Genomic DNA, 17,280 nt, shown 5'->3' with positions numbered 1-17,280 from the left:
ACCACTACCAAGAGCAGCCACTGCCGAGCGCGGAGCCTCAGCCGTCGGTCCTGGACCCGGGCCCCTTCCTCTTCCATCCGCCGCCGCCATGGCCGCTGCGGCCGCCCCCCGCGGCCTCCTCGTCCTGCTCCAGGTGCTCGGACTCGCGCTGGCGCAGATCGTAAGTGTCGCTGCCACTCCCGCGTCGGGGTCTGGGGTGCGGGCCCGAGGTCCAGGATCCAGGAGTCTGGTGAAGGGGTCTGCCTGGCCTCTACCCTCTACTGACACTTCCTAGCCCGAGGGGCCACTTCGGACAGTCCCGCAGCGCCAAGTCCCCTCAGGAGGTGCACATACGGGGCGCATCCCGGCACCGTGAAAGGAGGTCTACGAGCTGGGGAGCCTGAGGGACCCTGTCCCGAGATGCTCGGCCTTGCCGGGGACAGCAGCGTGGGGCAGGAGCTGGCGCTGGGTCCTGGCAGCCTGTTGAGTCCAGGCCGCGGGGAAGACAATGGTGCCCATTCAGGGGCTCGGGGGCCTCCGCCCTCTCTGCCTCCCGCGGGGCGCCAGCTCCGGCCAGACGCCGCTCTCTCCTGGCCGCTGCTTGTCTGCGGGGCTCATTTCCGAGGCCGTCTGGGGGATGGAGGTCCAACGGGACGCGGGCGCGGTGGGGCAGGGCCGGGGCGCCGTCTGGTACCCTGTGTGGCTCGCAGCTCTTCTGCGGTCACCTGGCACACGTGGAACCCGGCACGCGTAAAACCCCTGCGTAGGCCCCCCCATAAGAGGGCCACCCCAGGGAGGATGGAGGAGCGGTGCTGGGAGAGAGCTCTGAGTGGAAGGAGAAGACAGGTTTCCGTCCTGACACCCCCCTGTCCCCATCACCCCCCATTTTCCCTTCGGGTTTCACCTTCACCAGTGGTAGGGGGGAGGGTGGGTACCTTCTCACCACCGAGACCTGAATATACAAGCCACCCTTCACTGTACTATCTGTGACTTATTCGAGCCATCAGGCTCTCCATCTGTTCCCCACCGCGACAGCACAAGGGCATCGTGGTACAGTGGAAGGAGTCGGGCAGAACTAGGACAGAATCTGGCTTCACCACTTACTCTCTGTGATCATTCTGAATCTTTCTGAGCCTGTTTCCTCAACTGCAAACTGAGGCTTGAAAAAGTATCCTCCTCACTGTTCTGAGCATTCATTAAGATCCTATATGTAATGGTACACAGTATCTGGTACACCTTAGGTTCTGAATAAACGGGAGTTCGCTGCTTCCTGCGGAGATGTCTTTCCTGGGGAAGGTGCAGCTCCCTGCACTGTCTGAAGGCTGCACCCCTGTGTGTTTTCAGAGAGGTCCTCCAGGAGAGCGGGGGCCCCCAGGACCCCCGGGGCCGCCGGGTGTGCCTGGATCCGACGGCATCGACGTGAGTCTCTAACCTGGGACGGGAGAGGGAGGGAGGCTGCGGACAAAGGGGAGCTTTGTGAGCCTGGGGGCGGATGGTGGGGGTGGTGCCTGGAGACGCAGTGCCCCATGTAGGCGGCATCGACCCGCACCACAAGGAGCCTATTTATCTTGCAAAAACCTCAAACTAGCCAGGAGATGCAGAGCCGGTTTTAGCTGCCCACCGACAAGGAGCTGCTGTGCTGTCTGCCCACCACAGATCATAAGGATTCCTTATCCCCACCTCTCCTCCTCTTTCTTCTTTTTTGGGGGTGGGAGACACCTTAACCCCTCGCCCTGCCGCCTGGCGGGTCTGATGCGTCTTCAGGGTAGCTTGGGAGCCTTGGCCAGACCGCTGACCAGCTGGAGCCAGACTTCTGTCTCTTCCCTTTGCATTTCTCTCCCCGATTTAGAACCAGCTGGGCTTGTTCCTTACTTTCTCTAGCATGGTGAGGGTTAAATACCTCATTCAGGAGGCTCCCCCAGGAGGTCAGCTCTATGTTTACCCATCTGGACAGACTTCTATTCAACCTGGTGGCTCCACCCCCAAACACAGGGCTCTGGGTCTCTGCCAGCTCCTTGGCTGCTGCAGGCTCTGAAATGCCTCTCTGGGGCTGGATCTGACTCCAAATCCTGCCTGTCCTCCACCAAGGGTCCTTTGTCATAGAGAAAAGGAGGTCCTTCCTGCCTTGGGAAGAGGAATCTGTCCCCTTCATGGGCCCCCTTGGTCCTTGTCCCTCCCAGTCCCTTGCTTTCCTGACCCCAATCCAGACAAGAGCCACTGCCTTCTTCACTCACCTCCCCTTCACGTTTTTCTAAAAGTTTCTTCCACACTTGCCGAAATCCAAGAGGCACCAGCTCTTGGAGGTAACTTGGAGCCCACGACCCATTTTCAAGTCTCATAACTGATACTTGACCAACATTGGCATGTCTAAAACCCATTGCAAGTTAATATCCTCTCCAGCCTGGCTGGGGTTGATTTCAATCAACCTATGATTTTTTTTTTTTTTTTTTTAAGAAATAGGGCTGATTTCCTAAAAAGTGCAAGGCTGAGGGGACCCAGGAGTGAAGAAAAGAAAGTGAGGACAGAGTCATGTGGGACCAGTCAGCCAGGGCCTGTGTGTGCTCACTTGGGGTAGCATGAGCCAGAGCATGCTCTCACCAACTTGTATCTTGCAGGGTGACAAGGGGCCCCCTGGGAAAGCCGGCCCTCCGGTGAGTGCTTTTTCCTCTTTGACCTTTGACCCTTCCAGTTCTTGCTTTCTGGCTAATATTTGCCTCACTTCTGTTTTCAAGGGACCTAAGGGAGAGCCTGGAAAAGCAGGGCCAGATGGGCCAGACGGGAAGCCTGGGATTGATGTGAGTAGACTGGTTCTGGCACCTTCCTTCATCTTCTGCTCAGAGTAGGGTAGCAGGATGGAGACTCGATGACTGTGAGCCCACATCCTCTTCACGTGACTTGTGATTTCACTGGAACCCCTCACACGTATACCAAGAGCATTGAATCATGGGCACATGGGATCCACAGAGTGGTTCTGTTAGTCTGCAGCACCCAGGATTTAGTGTCACGTGTCTAGCCTCCAAGTATCATACTGAATACTCTGGGTGGACCTGTCCTTGTGTGCTTCGTCCTCCCCTCCCCTCTTCCCTTCCCTTCCCTTCCCTACCCTAACCCCTGCAGCCCAAGGTACAACTCAGGAGAGGAACATTATTTGGCTGATACCACAGAGTTCCCGGGGACCCTGAGATCACAGGCTCCTGGACACAGGCCACTGGGACAGTCATCTGGTTGGGGGATAAGCTTGGGTCAGTCACTGACAGATGGGAGGAGGAAGAGGCTCTCATGAGTTGCCTTTACCTTGCTGGCTCAAGAGGTACCCACCAAAGCTGTGCCCAGCCACCAGGGCCCCTCCTACTCGTCACACCATGTAAAGATTACAAAGCACATTGCCTTTCACATCAGTTCTCATATCCACCCAGAGAGGCAAGCATGATTATTAACCCATTTTGCATATGAAGAAACTAAGGCTCAGAAAGTTACCAAGGGCAGACATCAAGAAAATGACAGTTCCGGACGTGTGTCTATGTCTTCTAGATTCCTAAACTAGGAGGTGTGAGACCTGGCCTGACAAATCTTTGAGCCTTGGTTTCTCATCTTTCAAAAGAAGATAATCTGTCTCCCTGCCTCCCAGGGTTACCGTGGGAACTGGGGGAAGGAAAGCGAGGTGTTGAGGCTCCTAGACCTTCAAGAAGTGGGGTAAAAGGTAGTCTCAGCCCACCCAGGAGAGGCACATGGGTCAGGGAGCAGGTTCGCCCCTCACTGATCTAACTTATTCCTTCTCAGGGTCTAACTGGAGCCAAGGGGGAGCCTGGCCCCATTGGGATCCCTGGAGTCAAGGTAAGTGGCCCGCTGGGGACTCAGCATGGGCAACCTAGAGCCAGAGTTTGGGAGGGGCTACAGTAGAGAGGAGCAGGGACCCAGGAGACCATAGCCTCTGAGCTTCTCCCATTGCTCTTGCAGGGCCAGCCTGGGCTCCCAGGTCCCCCTGGCCTGCCGGTGAGTGTAACCTGTAAAGGCTCTGACAACCTTTTGTGGGGAGGGGGTACTTGAAGAAGGAGCCATGAACCCAGTCTCTTTTCTTTCTGTTCCAGGGCCCTGGCTTCGCCGGACCTCCTGTAAGTCCTCAGGGTTGGGGCAACGTTCCTAAGACTCCTTGGGAAGCAAGATACAGAGGGCTTCTAGGAGACTGGCCATTATGGGGAGGGTCTAGCATGCTCTGATGGTGTCAGGAATGGGCACACTTGCCAGAGAACCCTGGGCCAGCCCACTCTGGACCTATCCACTAGCTCTGGGAGTCTCTGGTCTTTAAAGCCCTAACCTGTCAGTCCTTTGAGGTTGGTTGCAAAGTAAAAGTGGGGAAGAGGGCTCTGGGTGCCTGTCCCTACCTGGGTACCTGGGGTGGGCTAACCCTCCAAGACATCCTGGCCAGTGACATCTCTGCTCCTAGGGACCACCTGGACCTGTTGGGCTCCCTGGTGAGATCGGAATCACAGGCGCCAAGGTGAGCCCCAGCCTCCTGTCTGCTCACTCTACCTCCTGCCCTCTGCCTCCAAGCTAGCAAGCTAGGTGTCTCTCCAGGAGCTCCTGGCCTGCTTCTGGCCATCAGGGAGCTTCTCCAGGCTTGGAGCGGAAACCCCTCCTGCTGAGCTTTCCCTGCGGGGGGTCTTTCAGGGAGGCCAAGGGCTGGGGTCATCCCTTGCCAATCAGGCCTTGATATCCCCAAGAGCCTAGACCTCAGGAGGTGACCTGGCTGGGCAGGTGTATGATATGAGCCCCTCTTGCTTCTAGGGAGATCCTGGACCAGAGGGACCATCAGGTCCCCCAGGCCCTCCTGGGAAACCGGTAAGTGTCTTCAAACCTCCCACATGGCAGTGTGCAGCTTTGGAAGAAGTGTCGCTGACAAAAGCCGGGGGTGGAGAGGGTTCACATCAGGCTCTATCTCCACACATCTCCTCTTAGGGCCGCCCTGGAACTGTCCAGGGCCTCGAAGGCAGTGCGGATTTCCTGGTAAGAGGTGGTCCTGGGTGGGGCTAATGCAGAGAAGGGGTGGGGCAGCAGGAGAGGGGCGGTGGTGGAGATAAGTTGGGTCCTGGCGAGGGGCTGTGCAGAGTGGCTCAGCCAGGTGGGCTGGGAGGAGGGTTTGGGAGTTGGCAAGATGGGGAAGCCCTGCCCAACTGGCCTGAGGCAGGCCCATGACCACAGAGCCCTGCGGGATTTTCTTCTCAGTGCCCAACCAACTGTCCAGCAGGTGTGAAAGGCCCCCCGGGGCTGCAGGGAGTGAAGGTGAGCTACTGGTCCAAGTTTTGGGAGGGCAGAGCAGGTGGTTGGGATGGGACTTCATACTGAGCTCTATCCTTTCTTTTAGGGGCATCCTGGCAAACGCGGGGTTCTGGGAGATCCTGGACACCTGGGGAAGCCAGTAAGTGTGAGGGCGGAGGGCCGTGGGACATCCTACTCCTTCCAAGGCCTCCCCTTCTTCCTTTCTTTCCCTTCCCTTGTGGGTCTCTGGGGGCAGAGCCTTCAGCTGGGGGCAGGAGGTCCATGTTCTAGGTCAGCATGTTTCTGGGCAAGTCCCTTCTCCTTGCTGGGCCTCCATTTCCCCATCCAGCAGTCACATGGCACTGGGAAAGGATGGTATCTTTGCTCGTCTGTATACTTATCTCTTGATCTGCCTGCCTGTCTGATCACTCGTTCCCGCCTTTTAGGGTCCCAAAGGGGATGTGGGTGCCTCTGGAGAGCAAGGCATCCCTGGACCACCGGTAAGAAACACTTCCCCTGGGGCCTCCTCTCCTCACCCTGGGAGACCTCAGGGGAGTCATTCCCCTGCTCTGGCCTCTAACTCGTAGAAGGGATGCCTGTGCCCAGCTGGCATGTGTCTGGGTGGAGAGAGGGAGGCTAAGGCTGACTGTCAGAAATTGGGGGACAGGAACCAAGGCTGTCAGTCAGCAGACTCAGTTGAGGCCCAGGTTCTGCCACTGTCACTTTGAGTGCCCCTGGCGAGTTCCTCCCCATCTCTGAGCCTCGGTGTCCCCTTTACGGGACATGGACTCTGCTGCCTGTCTCAGAGGAGCATTGTGAAGAATGAGAGTGGGGGTCAGAGAAGGTATCATAAAGTGGGTCTTGATATTGCCACCACTATCTTTTTTCTGTCTTGACAGGGTCCCCAGGGTGTCAGGGGCTACCCAGGCATGGCGGGACCCAAAGGAGAAATGGTAAGTGAGTTTTGGGGTTTCCTGCAAGAGCTGCTGTGACAGCCTGCTCTGGCCTCTGGGGTCCAGCCGGGACTGACCCGCACCTCCTTCCCTCTCCCCAGGGTCCTCGTGGGTACAAAGGCATGGTGGGCTCCATTGGCGCCGCTGGGTCACCGGTAAGTCTGCTCCTGGCACCTCCTCCACACACCTCCCCACACCTTCTCCATGCTGGAGCTCCCTGGACCGCAAGGGTGAGGTGCAACTCTCTCTGAGGCAATTAACTTGGATTCCTATTTGTCCTTCTTGCCAGGGTGAGGAAGGTCCGCGGGGGCCACCAGGCCGAGCTGGGGAGAAGGGCGATGTGGTGAGTCCTCAGGTTCCTCTTGTCCAGCCAGGGCCCCTGGGGAGTACTGGGGAGGACTCAGCTCCATGTAGGACGTGCATGCGTGTGTGTGTGCGTGTATGTGTGTGCGTGTGTGTGTGTGTGTGTGTGTGTGTGTGTGTGTGTGTGTGTGTGTTACTCGGTGCCTGTGCGTGTGGGTGACTGGTTTGGAGAAGCCCAGTCAGCTCTGTCAGCCCCCACTGCTCAAAGCCCAGCCTCCTGCTGATCAAATTTAGACTTTGGGAGAAACCATGAGATTCAGACCCACAGCCACCAGAGCCAGACGATGAAATTCCAGCAAATCAGCCATGGGGCTAATGGGATTTGGTCCAGATCCCAGTTCTCTCAACCCTACCTTTTTTTAAATTAATAGACTTTATTTCTTTTGAGCAGTTTTGAGTTTACATAAAAATTGAGCAGAAAGTAAAGCTGACTATTATTTTTTTTTAGTTTTTTATCGTGCAAATTTTAAAATATACACAAAAGTAGAAAATGATATAATGAACCCCCATGTAACCTAGCTCCCCAAATTAACATTTTGCCACACTTGCTTCATCCTTCCCCTTTTCTCCTATTTTCCTTCTCTTTGTTATTGTTTTGCTCTAATATTTTCAAGAAAATTCTTAACATCATGTCGTTTTACCCCTAAATACTTCTGTATATATCTCTTAAAACTAAGAACTTTTTCTTACATAATCACAATATTATCACACCAAAAAATTATCAATTATTCCTTAACATCATCAAATAACCAGTCTGTGTTCATTATTTCCTAGTCATCTTAAAAATGTCTCTTCAAGGTTCTTGTTCCACTTAAGACCTAAACAAAGCTCATACATTGCATTTGGTCGTTGTGTGATGTAAGTGGAGCTCCGAGTCTTGGTGGGGTCTCAGTGAGTGCTGGCTCCTTCTCACCACCGCCAGCCCGGCCCAGGCCAGCTCGGCCCCTTCTGCTTGACACTGACCTCTACTTCCCACTGGGTCTGGGGCCAGAAGAACACACCTAGGCCCCCATCCTCCTGCCCTGCACAACGTGGTCTGTGCCAGAGAGATCGTGGGACCCAGAGGTCACTGTTAGCTGTTCCCCTCCGTCAACAGCCAGACAGGCGTTCAGCATCCTGAAGGTGACCTCATCTTTATCTACTTTGCAGGGCAGTCAAGGTGTTCGAGGACCCCAGGGAATAACAGGCCCAAAGGGAGCAACTGTAAGTGTCCCAGACCCACCCTGACAGAGACTGGGGTTCAGTCAACTCTGTCCAAGACCTCAGAGGACATGGAACCTGGGATTTTGACTGAACTCTGTTGCAAGCTGTCACCTTGGGAATTGCCCGCTTTCTGTGCCTTAGTTTTTTCAGCTGTGAATAGGGAGGTGATGTAGGAGAGGTCATGAGAAGCTTATGCCAATCTGGGACACTTGCCACTCACACAAGGGAAGGACTGTGGTCTAGCCTCTGAAGTTTCCTTCCCACTTCCGCTCCTCTCCCCCAGTTGGCTGGTGGGACCCCTCCAGGTGACTGGACCCACTTCCTACCTGCACACTACAGCTGTCACAGAGGGACATGGGTGGGTGGCCTGATCCCAGGCATCTCCCCATTGTGAATCTACCTTCAACTCTCCTTCTGAGCAGGGTCCCCCAGGCATCGATGGCAAGGATGGGACCCCAGGCACACCTGGCATGAAGGTAAGAGTGGGAACTGCTGGCAGGATTGGGGCAGGGGTCAGGGTCCCTCTTAGCTCAGGCCCTGAGTCCCATCACACCGATCCCGGAGGCCTAGGAGCCTGGGATCCTCAGGTGTCTCACTGACACATCTATCCTTGCCCCTGGCCCGTAGTTTTCCTGCCTGCACTCGGTGGAAGCCAGGGACGCTCTGGCTGGAGCTCTCATTTATGCCTCTGGTTCTCTATCTCTCTCAGGGCAGTGCAGGACAGGCAGGGCGGCCAGGAAACACAGGCCACCAGGGCCTAGCGGTGAGTATGGGGTGGAACCATGGGGGCTGCTCCATGGCAAGCTGCTTCTCCTCCTCAGAGAGGCCACAGAGGTGCTCAGTGACCCACCTCCCCACAGTGGCATGAGTGGCCTATGAAGTCAAAATCCGTACACTCAGGACTCTTGATCTAATCCTCACCCTCACCCAGCCCAGGCCTCATCACTACCTCTGTGGCCTCTGACCTGGCTTAGGCCTTATCTTTGGGAAAATTGCTCCAGTCTTCTGTTTGGCAATTCCAGTCCTCCATGTTGGCTAGGTGGAATCTGACTATTTCCCTGCTATGCACCTTGTATGGCCTTCATTGCCTCCAGGAAAGTCATTCTGTTCAGTACATCAAGAAATAATTACTGAGTACCCGAGATACACTGAGTGGCAGGGAAAATAATTATGAATAGAACTGCCGCAATCCTTGTCCTCGTAGCTCATCTTAGCATTCAGGGACCACCGTGATTGGACCAGCCTACTCCTGCTCCCTTTTTAGCCACTGCCCCTCTTCATGGTCTTCCTTCTCAATGCCGCCTTGGCTTTTCAACCCCCACGCCTTCAGATCTTTGTCCATCTCTCTGCTTGGAATGCCCTTCGCCATCTCTCTGTGCCTCCTCACCATTCAGGCCCTCCTCCATCTCGCATCTTTCAGGAGCCCAGCCTATAGGCACCCCACCCCCGCCCCGGCAGCCCTGCTCCCTGCTGGAGGCCCTGAGACCAAGACTTGCTAACGTGCCTGTGTGCATACTGTGTTCCTGTATGCACCACGCGTGCCTACGAGCACATAATGTCCTCCTCTTCTCCCGATAGACCACAGGTCCCTATGTCCCCACCTCCTCTCCCACCAGGGCTTGGGGGTAAGCATAGTCAAGTTCATGAAGCCATGTCTTGGCCTTCTGTTGTTCAGCCCACAAGGGAGAAGGAACTGGATCAGGGATGGGAGGTAAAGCACAGGTGCATGGGACTCCCCCATGCCTGGACAGAAATTGATTTTAACTTCTTTCCACAGGGTGTGCCAGGCCAGCCTGGGACGAAAGGTGGCCCTGGAGACAAGGTGAGGTGACCCCAAGCTGGGGGCAGAATAGCTTCATCTGAGCAAGGGAGTCTGGGGATAGGGACGAGGAGCATGCTGTAAAGACCGCAAAGCTCAGGGCTCACCCCAGGCTCAGCAACTTGGCCTGGACATGAGTTTCTTGGGCCTAATTACCTCCCTCCTGCTCCCTCCCCCTGCCCCTTGTCCCAGCTGGAGACAGGATGGCATAGCTCCAAATCTAGATGAGAAACAAACACAGGAAAATCAGTGGAGTCCCAAGGACCTGACCAAGAACATCATTTCCCCTCCCCAACTCATTTGGTTCCAGTTTGTTTAGGGTTCATTGGGCTTCCCCAAGGCCAAGGGCCTGACTGGGCCACCCAGACTGACCTGAGACTCGTGTGTTCCTACAGGGTGAGCCAGGCCAGCAGGGCCTCCCTGGATTCTCTGGTCCCCCTGGAAAGGAGGTAAGTGCCCCCTCCTTTGACACAGGGCTCTTGCTTTGACCCCTGCCCCCAGGCCTGAAGACCCAGCATTCAGTATATGGGTCTGAGGGAGACTGTGAAGCCCTAGGCTGGGGTACCCTGGGTAGTGGCCAGGCCTTTACCAGCGATCAGGGAAGCTCTTCCCCTCTTTGTAAAATGCACTGAGGGCGAGAACTGGTTCTGTTCTGGAATATGACCTCTGCGGATGACCAAGCTGACTAGGGCTGAGAATCTAGCAGACAAGAATTGTTCGTTGGTTCGTTTATTTGTTCATTTGTTCATTCATTCATTCATTCATTCATTCAATAAACATTCACCAAATACTTGTAACTGTGCTAAATGCTAAGACACATAGTCTCCTACTCACAGAGCTTACTGTTTAATGGAAGAGAAGACATGAAATAAATAACCATATGATGACTGATTATCATTGGGTTTGGCCCTCTGAAGGAAAAGTACAGAGACACAAAGGAATAAATGGGGGGTAAAGGAAGGCTTCCCTGAGGAAGCAGATTAGCTGTGACCCAAGGATGGGTGGACGTTAGACAGGTGTGGAAGGAAGTCATACAACCAGGCCTACTGCTTACTCCCAGTTTCTCTGTCCCTCAGGGAGAGCCAGGGCCTCGAGGAGAAATCGGTCCGCGGGGCATCATGGGGCAGAAGGTAAGTGCCTGGCACAGTGGCCCCTCCCTGGAGTCATTTGCAGCTGCTGACTCTGCTGGACCCAGGATCTGGGTCCTCTCAATGGCTCCAGCACCTGCCCTGTCCTACCCAGCCTTGTATGAGGCCTCCGCAGCCAGGACCTCAGTTTGTTGGTCTGTGAAGTAGAGCAAAGGACCTCCATGCTGGTGACAGCAGAAACGGAGGGCACCCTGACCATGTAGGGTCTGGCCTGGGGTCTGGCAGCGGTTGACTGCTCATGCCGACAGCCTGGGTGTGACTCTCTTTCCATTTCAGGGTGACCAAGGTGAGAGAGGGCCAGTGGGGCAGCCAGGCCCTCAAGGACGGCAGGTAAGTGCAGCACGGCTCAAGTAGGCGGTGGGGAGCAAGTCCCGGCACCTCATTTGATTTACTCCTTTGATTTCTTTTCTCGTCAGGGCCCGAAGGGGGAGCAGGGGTCCCCGGGAATTCCAGGGCCACAAGGCTTGCCAGGCATCAAGGGAGACAAGGTACCAAATGGGACTGGAAAATACCTGGTAAAGAGGCCCTAAGATCCGGGGGTGGGGGGGTGGAGCTTAAATTCTTCTGAGCTTCCAAATCTTCCTGGAAAAATTATTCTTTGTGGGTTCAGGGGGTTCTGGGGATGAGGCGGAGCAGCAGAGGGTGATGTGACCAGGAGCTGAGGTGGAGGAACTCATCAAGTCCCTTGCTTTCTGCAGGGCTCCCCAGGGAAGACCGGCCCCCGCGGCGGTGTGGTGAGTACCAGCGCCTCCCCTGCCCCCGCCTAGAGGCGTCGCAGGCGTCGGGGGTGGGTGGGATGCGGGCGGCGGGTGCAGGTGTGGTGGTATGAGAGCCCTAACGCGGAACCCCCTTGCTGCTGTGACTAACTGTTCTGCGTTAACAGGGCGACCCGGGGGTGGCCGGCCTCCCAGGAGAGAAAGGCGAGAAGGTGAGCGGGTTGCGTGGGGTCGGCCAGGGAAGCCGCGGGTGGCCCCGGGGCCCCACCACTTCGTGACTGCGCTTCCTTGTGCCTGCAGGGCGAGTCTGGAGAGCCAGGGCCAAAGGGACAGGTGAGTCCTGCCTCTGCGACGCCGCCTTCCTTTTCTCCCGCCGTCCGCCCTCGTCCCGCTGGGCTGCCGGGGAACCGCCACTCTCCAGGCCCCCTCCCCCTTCTACACCTGCTCCCACCGCGTGCGTCCTCTCACCCGGCCATGCACCCATCCCGCCCCGGCAGCAAGGAGTCCGCGGAGAACCCGGCTACCGGGGCCCCAGCGGGGACGCGGGAGCTCCCGGAGTGCAGGGCTACCCCGGGCCCCCTGGCCCTCGAGGACTGGCTGGAGACCGCGGCGTGCCGGGACAGACCGGGAGACAGGGCGTGGCGGTGAGTTGGCCCCCCAGGGTGGGGGGGGGTCTCCTAAATAGGAAATCTCTTGGGGTGCTGCTAATGCCCCAAAGGTTGGGAACTCCCAGAGGAAGCTGGCGTCTCTGAGACTGGTTCCACGCTCCAGATCCGAGAGGATGGGTGTTGGGTGCAGCAGGAGGGATTTCGGTCAGATGCTGAAAATATTTACGGTGAAAAAGTAGGCGAAGGAGGGGTCACAGGGCACAGGAGCAGCAGCCCTGGAAGCCAGGGGCTTCTTCCTGAAAGGGCCTCTCTGCTTTCAGGGCCGAGATGCCAGTGATCAGCACATCGTGGACGTGGTGCTGAAGATGCTGCAAGGTGAGGGGAGGGGCACCAACCCATCCTCACAGTCCAGGTCAGGGCAAAACACAGACACAGACACACACACACACACACACACACACACGAAGATGCTGCAAGGGGATGGGGAGGGGCACCAACCTATCCTCACAGTCCAGGTTAGGACATCATTCCCCCTTCAGGAGTCTCTCCAAGTGGCTTTTCCCCAGTGTCTGGAGCCCTGGGTGCTCATTCCAGCTCTGCCTATAAGGGCCTGGGGACCTTAGATACATCCCTGCTCTCTATGGACCTTTGACTTCAGCAAAAGGGCCTGAGAAAAGGGGAGGTTAAATACAGGGCTTTTCTGTTCTGCACCCACAGGGGCCAGAGGCCATCAGGATGCTCTGCCTTCTGGGTTTTCTGAGTTGGCACCCATGTCACAGACCTCTCTATCTCTCTCCTCTCCAGAGCAACTGGCAGAAGTGGCTGTTAGTGCCAAGAGGGAAGCCCTGGGTGCAACTGGCATGGTGGGTCCCCCAGGACCCCCTGGGCCTCCTGGGTACCCAGGCAAACAGGGACCCCATGGGCACCCTGGCTCTCGGGGTGTTCCTGGCATCGTGGGAGCTGTGGGTCAGATTGGCAACACGGGGCCCAAAGGTGAGTGCTGTTCTGTGGTGAGGGTGGGGGCCAGACCATGGGCTTCGGCTCCTGTTGCTCAGCCTCCTGTTTTCTCTCCTTTCATCATTCCCCTTCCCAGGACGAGATCTCCTGGGCTTTCTTTCTTGGCAGCAAATTGATGGAAACAAATGTACTATGTTATAACCTGTTTTTTTTTACTATTTTTATTTTGGGGTGGGGGGTTGTTTTAAATTTACTTAGTGATACACCATAAACATCTTTCCAGGGCTCTAGAAGTGGGGAGGCAGATTAAGAAAACAGTAAAGTGGGCAGACACAAGAGTCACAAGATGGGTATGAGTCCAAACTCTGCCACTTTCTCGTTGTGACCCTTGGACAAGTTACCTGTTAATCTCTCTGGACCTCAGATTTATCGTCTGTAAAATGGGGATATTAATAGCAATAACCTCATGGTGGTGAGGATTAATTACATTTAGAGGTCATTTATATAGTTCATTGCTTGGCACATAGTGAATGCCAGCTATCCTTATTATTAGACACGTTCCTGTAATGAACTTTATCGGCTGTAGAGTCTTCTATCCTTTGTCTGGACCTTCTTTTATTTAACCACTTTTGCAGCCATTTCCAAATTTCCTCTATTGTAAACTAGCACAAAATAGGAATAATTGCTGTGTGTGAAATAGAAATTAAATAGCAACCAAAGTAGAAAAAACATTTTCCGGTTCTGGAAAACTAAGGCCCCTTCTTTCTCTGCAGGAAAACGCGGAGAGAAGGGTGACCAGGGAGACATGGGACGTGGACACCCGGGGATGCCTGGGCCCCCAGGGATCCCAGGTGAGAACTTGGCCCTGCCCAGAGGTGGTTCTGCCCCTCAGCTCTGGAATTAATGACCCATAGACAACTGGGTCTTTACTGTGGAGGCCTCATGCTCTGCAACCCAGCTTTCGCATCCCTTTGGAGTACCCAGGAGCCTCTGGGAGGGGTCCGGCTGGAAACAGCTGGGATTCTGAGGACTTCCTGGGTTGTACCAAAATCTGCTTCATGGAGGGAAAGGAAGGGTATTTGCTCTCAAGACTCATTGATTGGAAGTTGGGAGTAATTGACAACCGGATGTAATTCCCAACCTGTTAGTCTGGGGCAGAGTCCCTTCTACCTGTGGTGTCCTTGGCTTCATTCCCCACCCTACCCCCTCCACCTCTGAAAAGTGGAACTTACAAGTCCTAGGGTAGAGACAGGAGGAGGCCCTGATGTCTTGACATTCTCCCTTTCACAGGTCTTCCTGGCCGCCCTGGCCAGGCAATCAATGGTAAAGATGGAGACCGAGGGTCCCCAGGAGCCCCAGGAGAGGCAGGTCGACCCGGCCTGCCAGGCCCCGTGGGGCTGCCTGGCTTCTGTGAGCCTGCGGCCTGCCTTGGAGCCTCAGCCTATGCCTCTGCACGCCTCACGGAGCCCGGATCCATCAAGGGCCCATGAACATCAGGCCAGGATAGAGCCTGGCAGGCATCCTGGGGGGAAAAGACTGGGTTCCCTCTGGGTGGACATGAACCCCACCCCCCAGCCCAGGAAACCAGCTTTCTCAAGACTTTCTGTCTGGGACCCAGGAGTCCTTAAGAAAAGGAAATTCTAAAACATGGAGGAAGGGAAGGGAGGGTATCGCAATGAAAAGATGAGGCCAACAGACAGGTCTAGTGTCACTAGAGAGTCCAAGCTCCAAAGAGGATGGAGTGGCACCACTCAGATGTTACTAAAACAAATGTATCCTTGATTTGCACCATCTTCCACTGGTCATCTCGTCCTTGGGACAGATGGACTTAGGTCTCTGCTGGTTCCTGATCCCATTTCACCCACTGGACTTCCTAGGTGACTGCTGATGGGTAACTACCTGAGGCGGCTGCCCTTAAGCCAGCCCCATTACTTCCTTCCTGCACCCCTCGCATCTAAGTATTTAAACCCCCTTTTCCCTTCTCTTTCTGGCATCACCCTCTCCCACCACTCCCTTAGATCCACGAAGGCCTTTCTGTAAATAAAAATCCCAATTTGGGTACAAACCAGGATGTGAATTGTTGGGCTTAATTTCTCATGGATTGGGGCTGGGCCTCCACTGCCTGGGAACGATAGTCAGGGGTTCCAGAAGAGGAGAGCAGGGGTTAAGGCACCTTCCTCTGGGCACATCCTGGATTGTGAGCATTAGGATGACACAGCAAGTTGGAGGAACATCTATGGGAAGAACCTGGGGGTGGTCAGGATGGTGACCTGCTATGTAACTTTGGGCAAATCACTTCCCAGACTTTGTACAGCTGTGACAAGGACTCAGCCAGGTCTTATTTAACCCAGTAGAGCACTCTTGGAGTCTTGCCTGGAGCCTGGCACATGGGAGGTCCTCTGTGAGTTTGGCACCCATTGTGTGCTGGCCCTGGGGCAGGAGCTGGCAGCGAAAGATAAGAAGACTTGCTTGGCTCTTACCCTTCAGGGGTTCTCAGGCCATTGAGAAAAACTGACATAGACTGGATGATGAGAGCAGAAGTGTTATTCACTCACGCCACTTTCACTAAGGGGACGTCTAGGGGAGAATGGTTCAGATCTGATCTGTACCTCTGGAGGCTCCCAGCCTTATAGCTTTGTAGGCAAGCAAAGCTGCTCGAAACAGCAGAAGCAGGGAAGGGCATGGCAGGTGCTTTTGACTTATGCAAAGGTGGGAGTTTTTGAAATTCAGAGTGACCAATCCCTTTGCTCCATTGTTGATTTGGGCATTTGTTTCTTTAAATGAAGCATTTTGCCAGCTCTGGAACCTCCTGAAGGGAGACATAGGGCTCCAGCCTGAGGTCCTAGCATTTTCTGAAGCCTGGGCCCTCCTGCACCTCGCCCTAAACTTGGCTGTGGATCCCCATCTACGCTGGAGCACCCTTTTTCTCCTCTAGCCAGCAGGGGCAGAGAACGCCCCTTGCTGGCCCACCCTCTCTCCTCCCTTCCTTGCCCCAATATGTGTGCGTACCACTACTGGTGACATCTCAGCATCCTTACCCCAATCCAAAGATAGACAGGAAGAATAAGGTGGGTAGACCTAAGGGGCACAGAGGTGGCTTCACCCTCAGTGCTTTGGCAAATCCTGAATCATAGCATCCCAGTCCCCCCGCACCCATCCCAAGGCCCCACTACAGCTGGGGCTGTAGGAGCCTTGGAATCCAGAATCTGGGGCTCAATGAGAAGGGGAAGAGGATGAGAGCCGCAGGAGGCAGCTGCAGCCTAGCCCTGAGCTGGCTCCAGGTATTTCATACCTAGTGGGAAGGGGGTTCTCCCTTCCATAGGCCAAGTCACTTTACTTGTCTTGGAGTCTGAAACCTTGGCCTTAAAAGAGTCATTTGAAAAGAGAAAAAAATGAAAGTTTCAAAAACCAAAACCAAAAAGCAAACCCAAAACAATGCTTGGCACATAACGGGGGCTCAATGGTTATTAAGTGAATGCTCAAAGAAGACCCCAGCGACCATCAAACAAGGAAGGAAAGGATTTGGTCTTGGCTAGTGTGTGGCTGAGGCATGTTCCAAGATGGCCCAGGGCATCCGGTTTATTTCCTCTTCCAAGAACAGGGATCTGCCCCTCAATAACTGAACCTTGGGAGACAAAAATCTAGTGCAATAAAAATGAAGTAGGAATTCAACTCCTATGTTCACAATCAGGAAAAGGGGGATTTAGGAAGCCAAACTGAGTATCACATCAAGGCAGCCCAGCCCCTTCCTGGATGTTCAGCAGCTTCTCCTCCAGAATGCAGCCTATGAGGACTGAGTTCCAAACCTGCCCTTGGCTGGGCTGCAGAAGTCTAGATGATGAGATTTTGTTTCAAGTAATTTAGCAAACCATTAATCTTTCAGCCCAAATGGCCAGCATCCAACCCATGCCACCAAAAATTCAACAGTGAAAGGGGCCTTCAGCCAGAGCTCTAGTGTTTTACTAACAAACAAGGCCCCAAGTTGGCTGCTGGTCACTTTGGCAATTTCTGAAGTGAGTATCGATATGGTGGCACTGGGTGGGCATAGAAGCTGATGAAGCTCTCCGCCAGGTAAGCAACAGCAGTGGAGCAGCGGTGGAAAGGCTGCTGTAAAGATCCTGGTAGGGGCAGAAATATTCCCATTTGGAGGGCTTGTTTCTTATCCATAAAGCGAGGATTACATTGACGATAGTACCCATAGCCAGTTGCCTTAGTTATTGGACCTCTGTCATGCTCTTCATGAGGTCATAATCAACTAAACTCAAGTAAATCTAGCTC

General features: G+C 54.8%; 1 protein-coding gene across 1 annotated transcript; it reads left to right on the top strand.

Moving 5' to 3' along the window:
* Nucleotides 1–88: 88 nt before the first annotated feature.
* COL9A2 (collagen type IX alpha 2 chain) lies at nucleotides 89–16,310 on the top strand. Its single transcript, XM_006903973.2, has 32 exons — nucleotides 89–160; nucleotides 1,324–1,398; nucleotides 2,595–2,630; nucleotides 2,712–2,774; nucleotides 3,760–3,813; nucleotides 3,937–3,972; nucleotides 4,068–4,091; nucleotides 4,424–4,477; nucleotides 4,765–4,818; nucleotides 4,936–4,983; nucleotides 5,203–5,259; nucleotides 5,342–5,395; nucleotides 5,682–5,735; nucleotides 6,135–6,188; nucleotides 6,290–6,343; nucleotides 6,478–6,531; nucleotides 7,701–7,754; nucleotides 8,177–8,230; nucleotides 8,464–8,517; nucleotides 9,532–9,576; nucleotides 9,969–10,022; nucleotides 10,650–10,703; nucleotides 10,998–11,051; nucleotides 11,138–11,209; nucleotides 11,420–11,455; nucleotides 11,605–11,649; nucleotides 11,738–11,770; nucleotides 11,935–12,081; nucleotides 12,366–12,420; nucleotides 12,850–13,038; nucleotides 13,776–13,853; nucleotides 14,293–16,310. Exons 1-32 carry the CDS (start codon nucleotides 89–91, stop codon nucleotides 14,490–14,492), a joined length of 2,067 nt encoding a protein of 688 aa, XP_006904035.1. The 3' UTR covers nucleotides 14,493–16,310.
* The last annotated feature ends 970 nt before the right edge of the window (nucleotides 16,311–17,280 follow it).

The sequence above is a fragment of the Pteropus alecto genome, unplaced genomic scaffold (genome assembly GCF_000325575.1).
Source record: "Pteropus alecto unplaced genomic scaffold, ASM32557v1 scaffold170, whole genome shotgun sequence".
Taxonomy (NCBI): domain Eukaryota; kingdom Metazoa; phylum Chordata; class Mammalia; order Chiroptera; family Pteropodidae; genus Pteropus; species Pteropus alecto.
The sequence above is the reverse complement of the archived record's forward strand: the minus strand, read 5'-3'. Positions and strand labels throughout refer to the sequence as shown.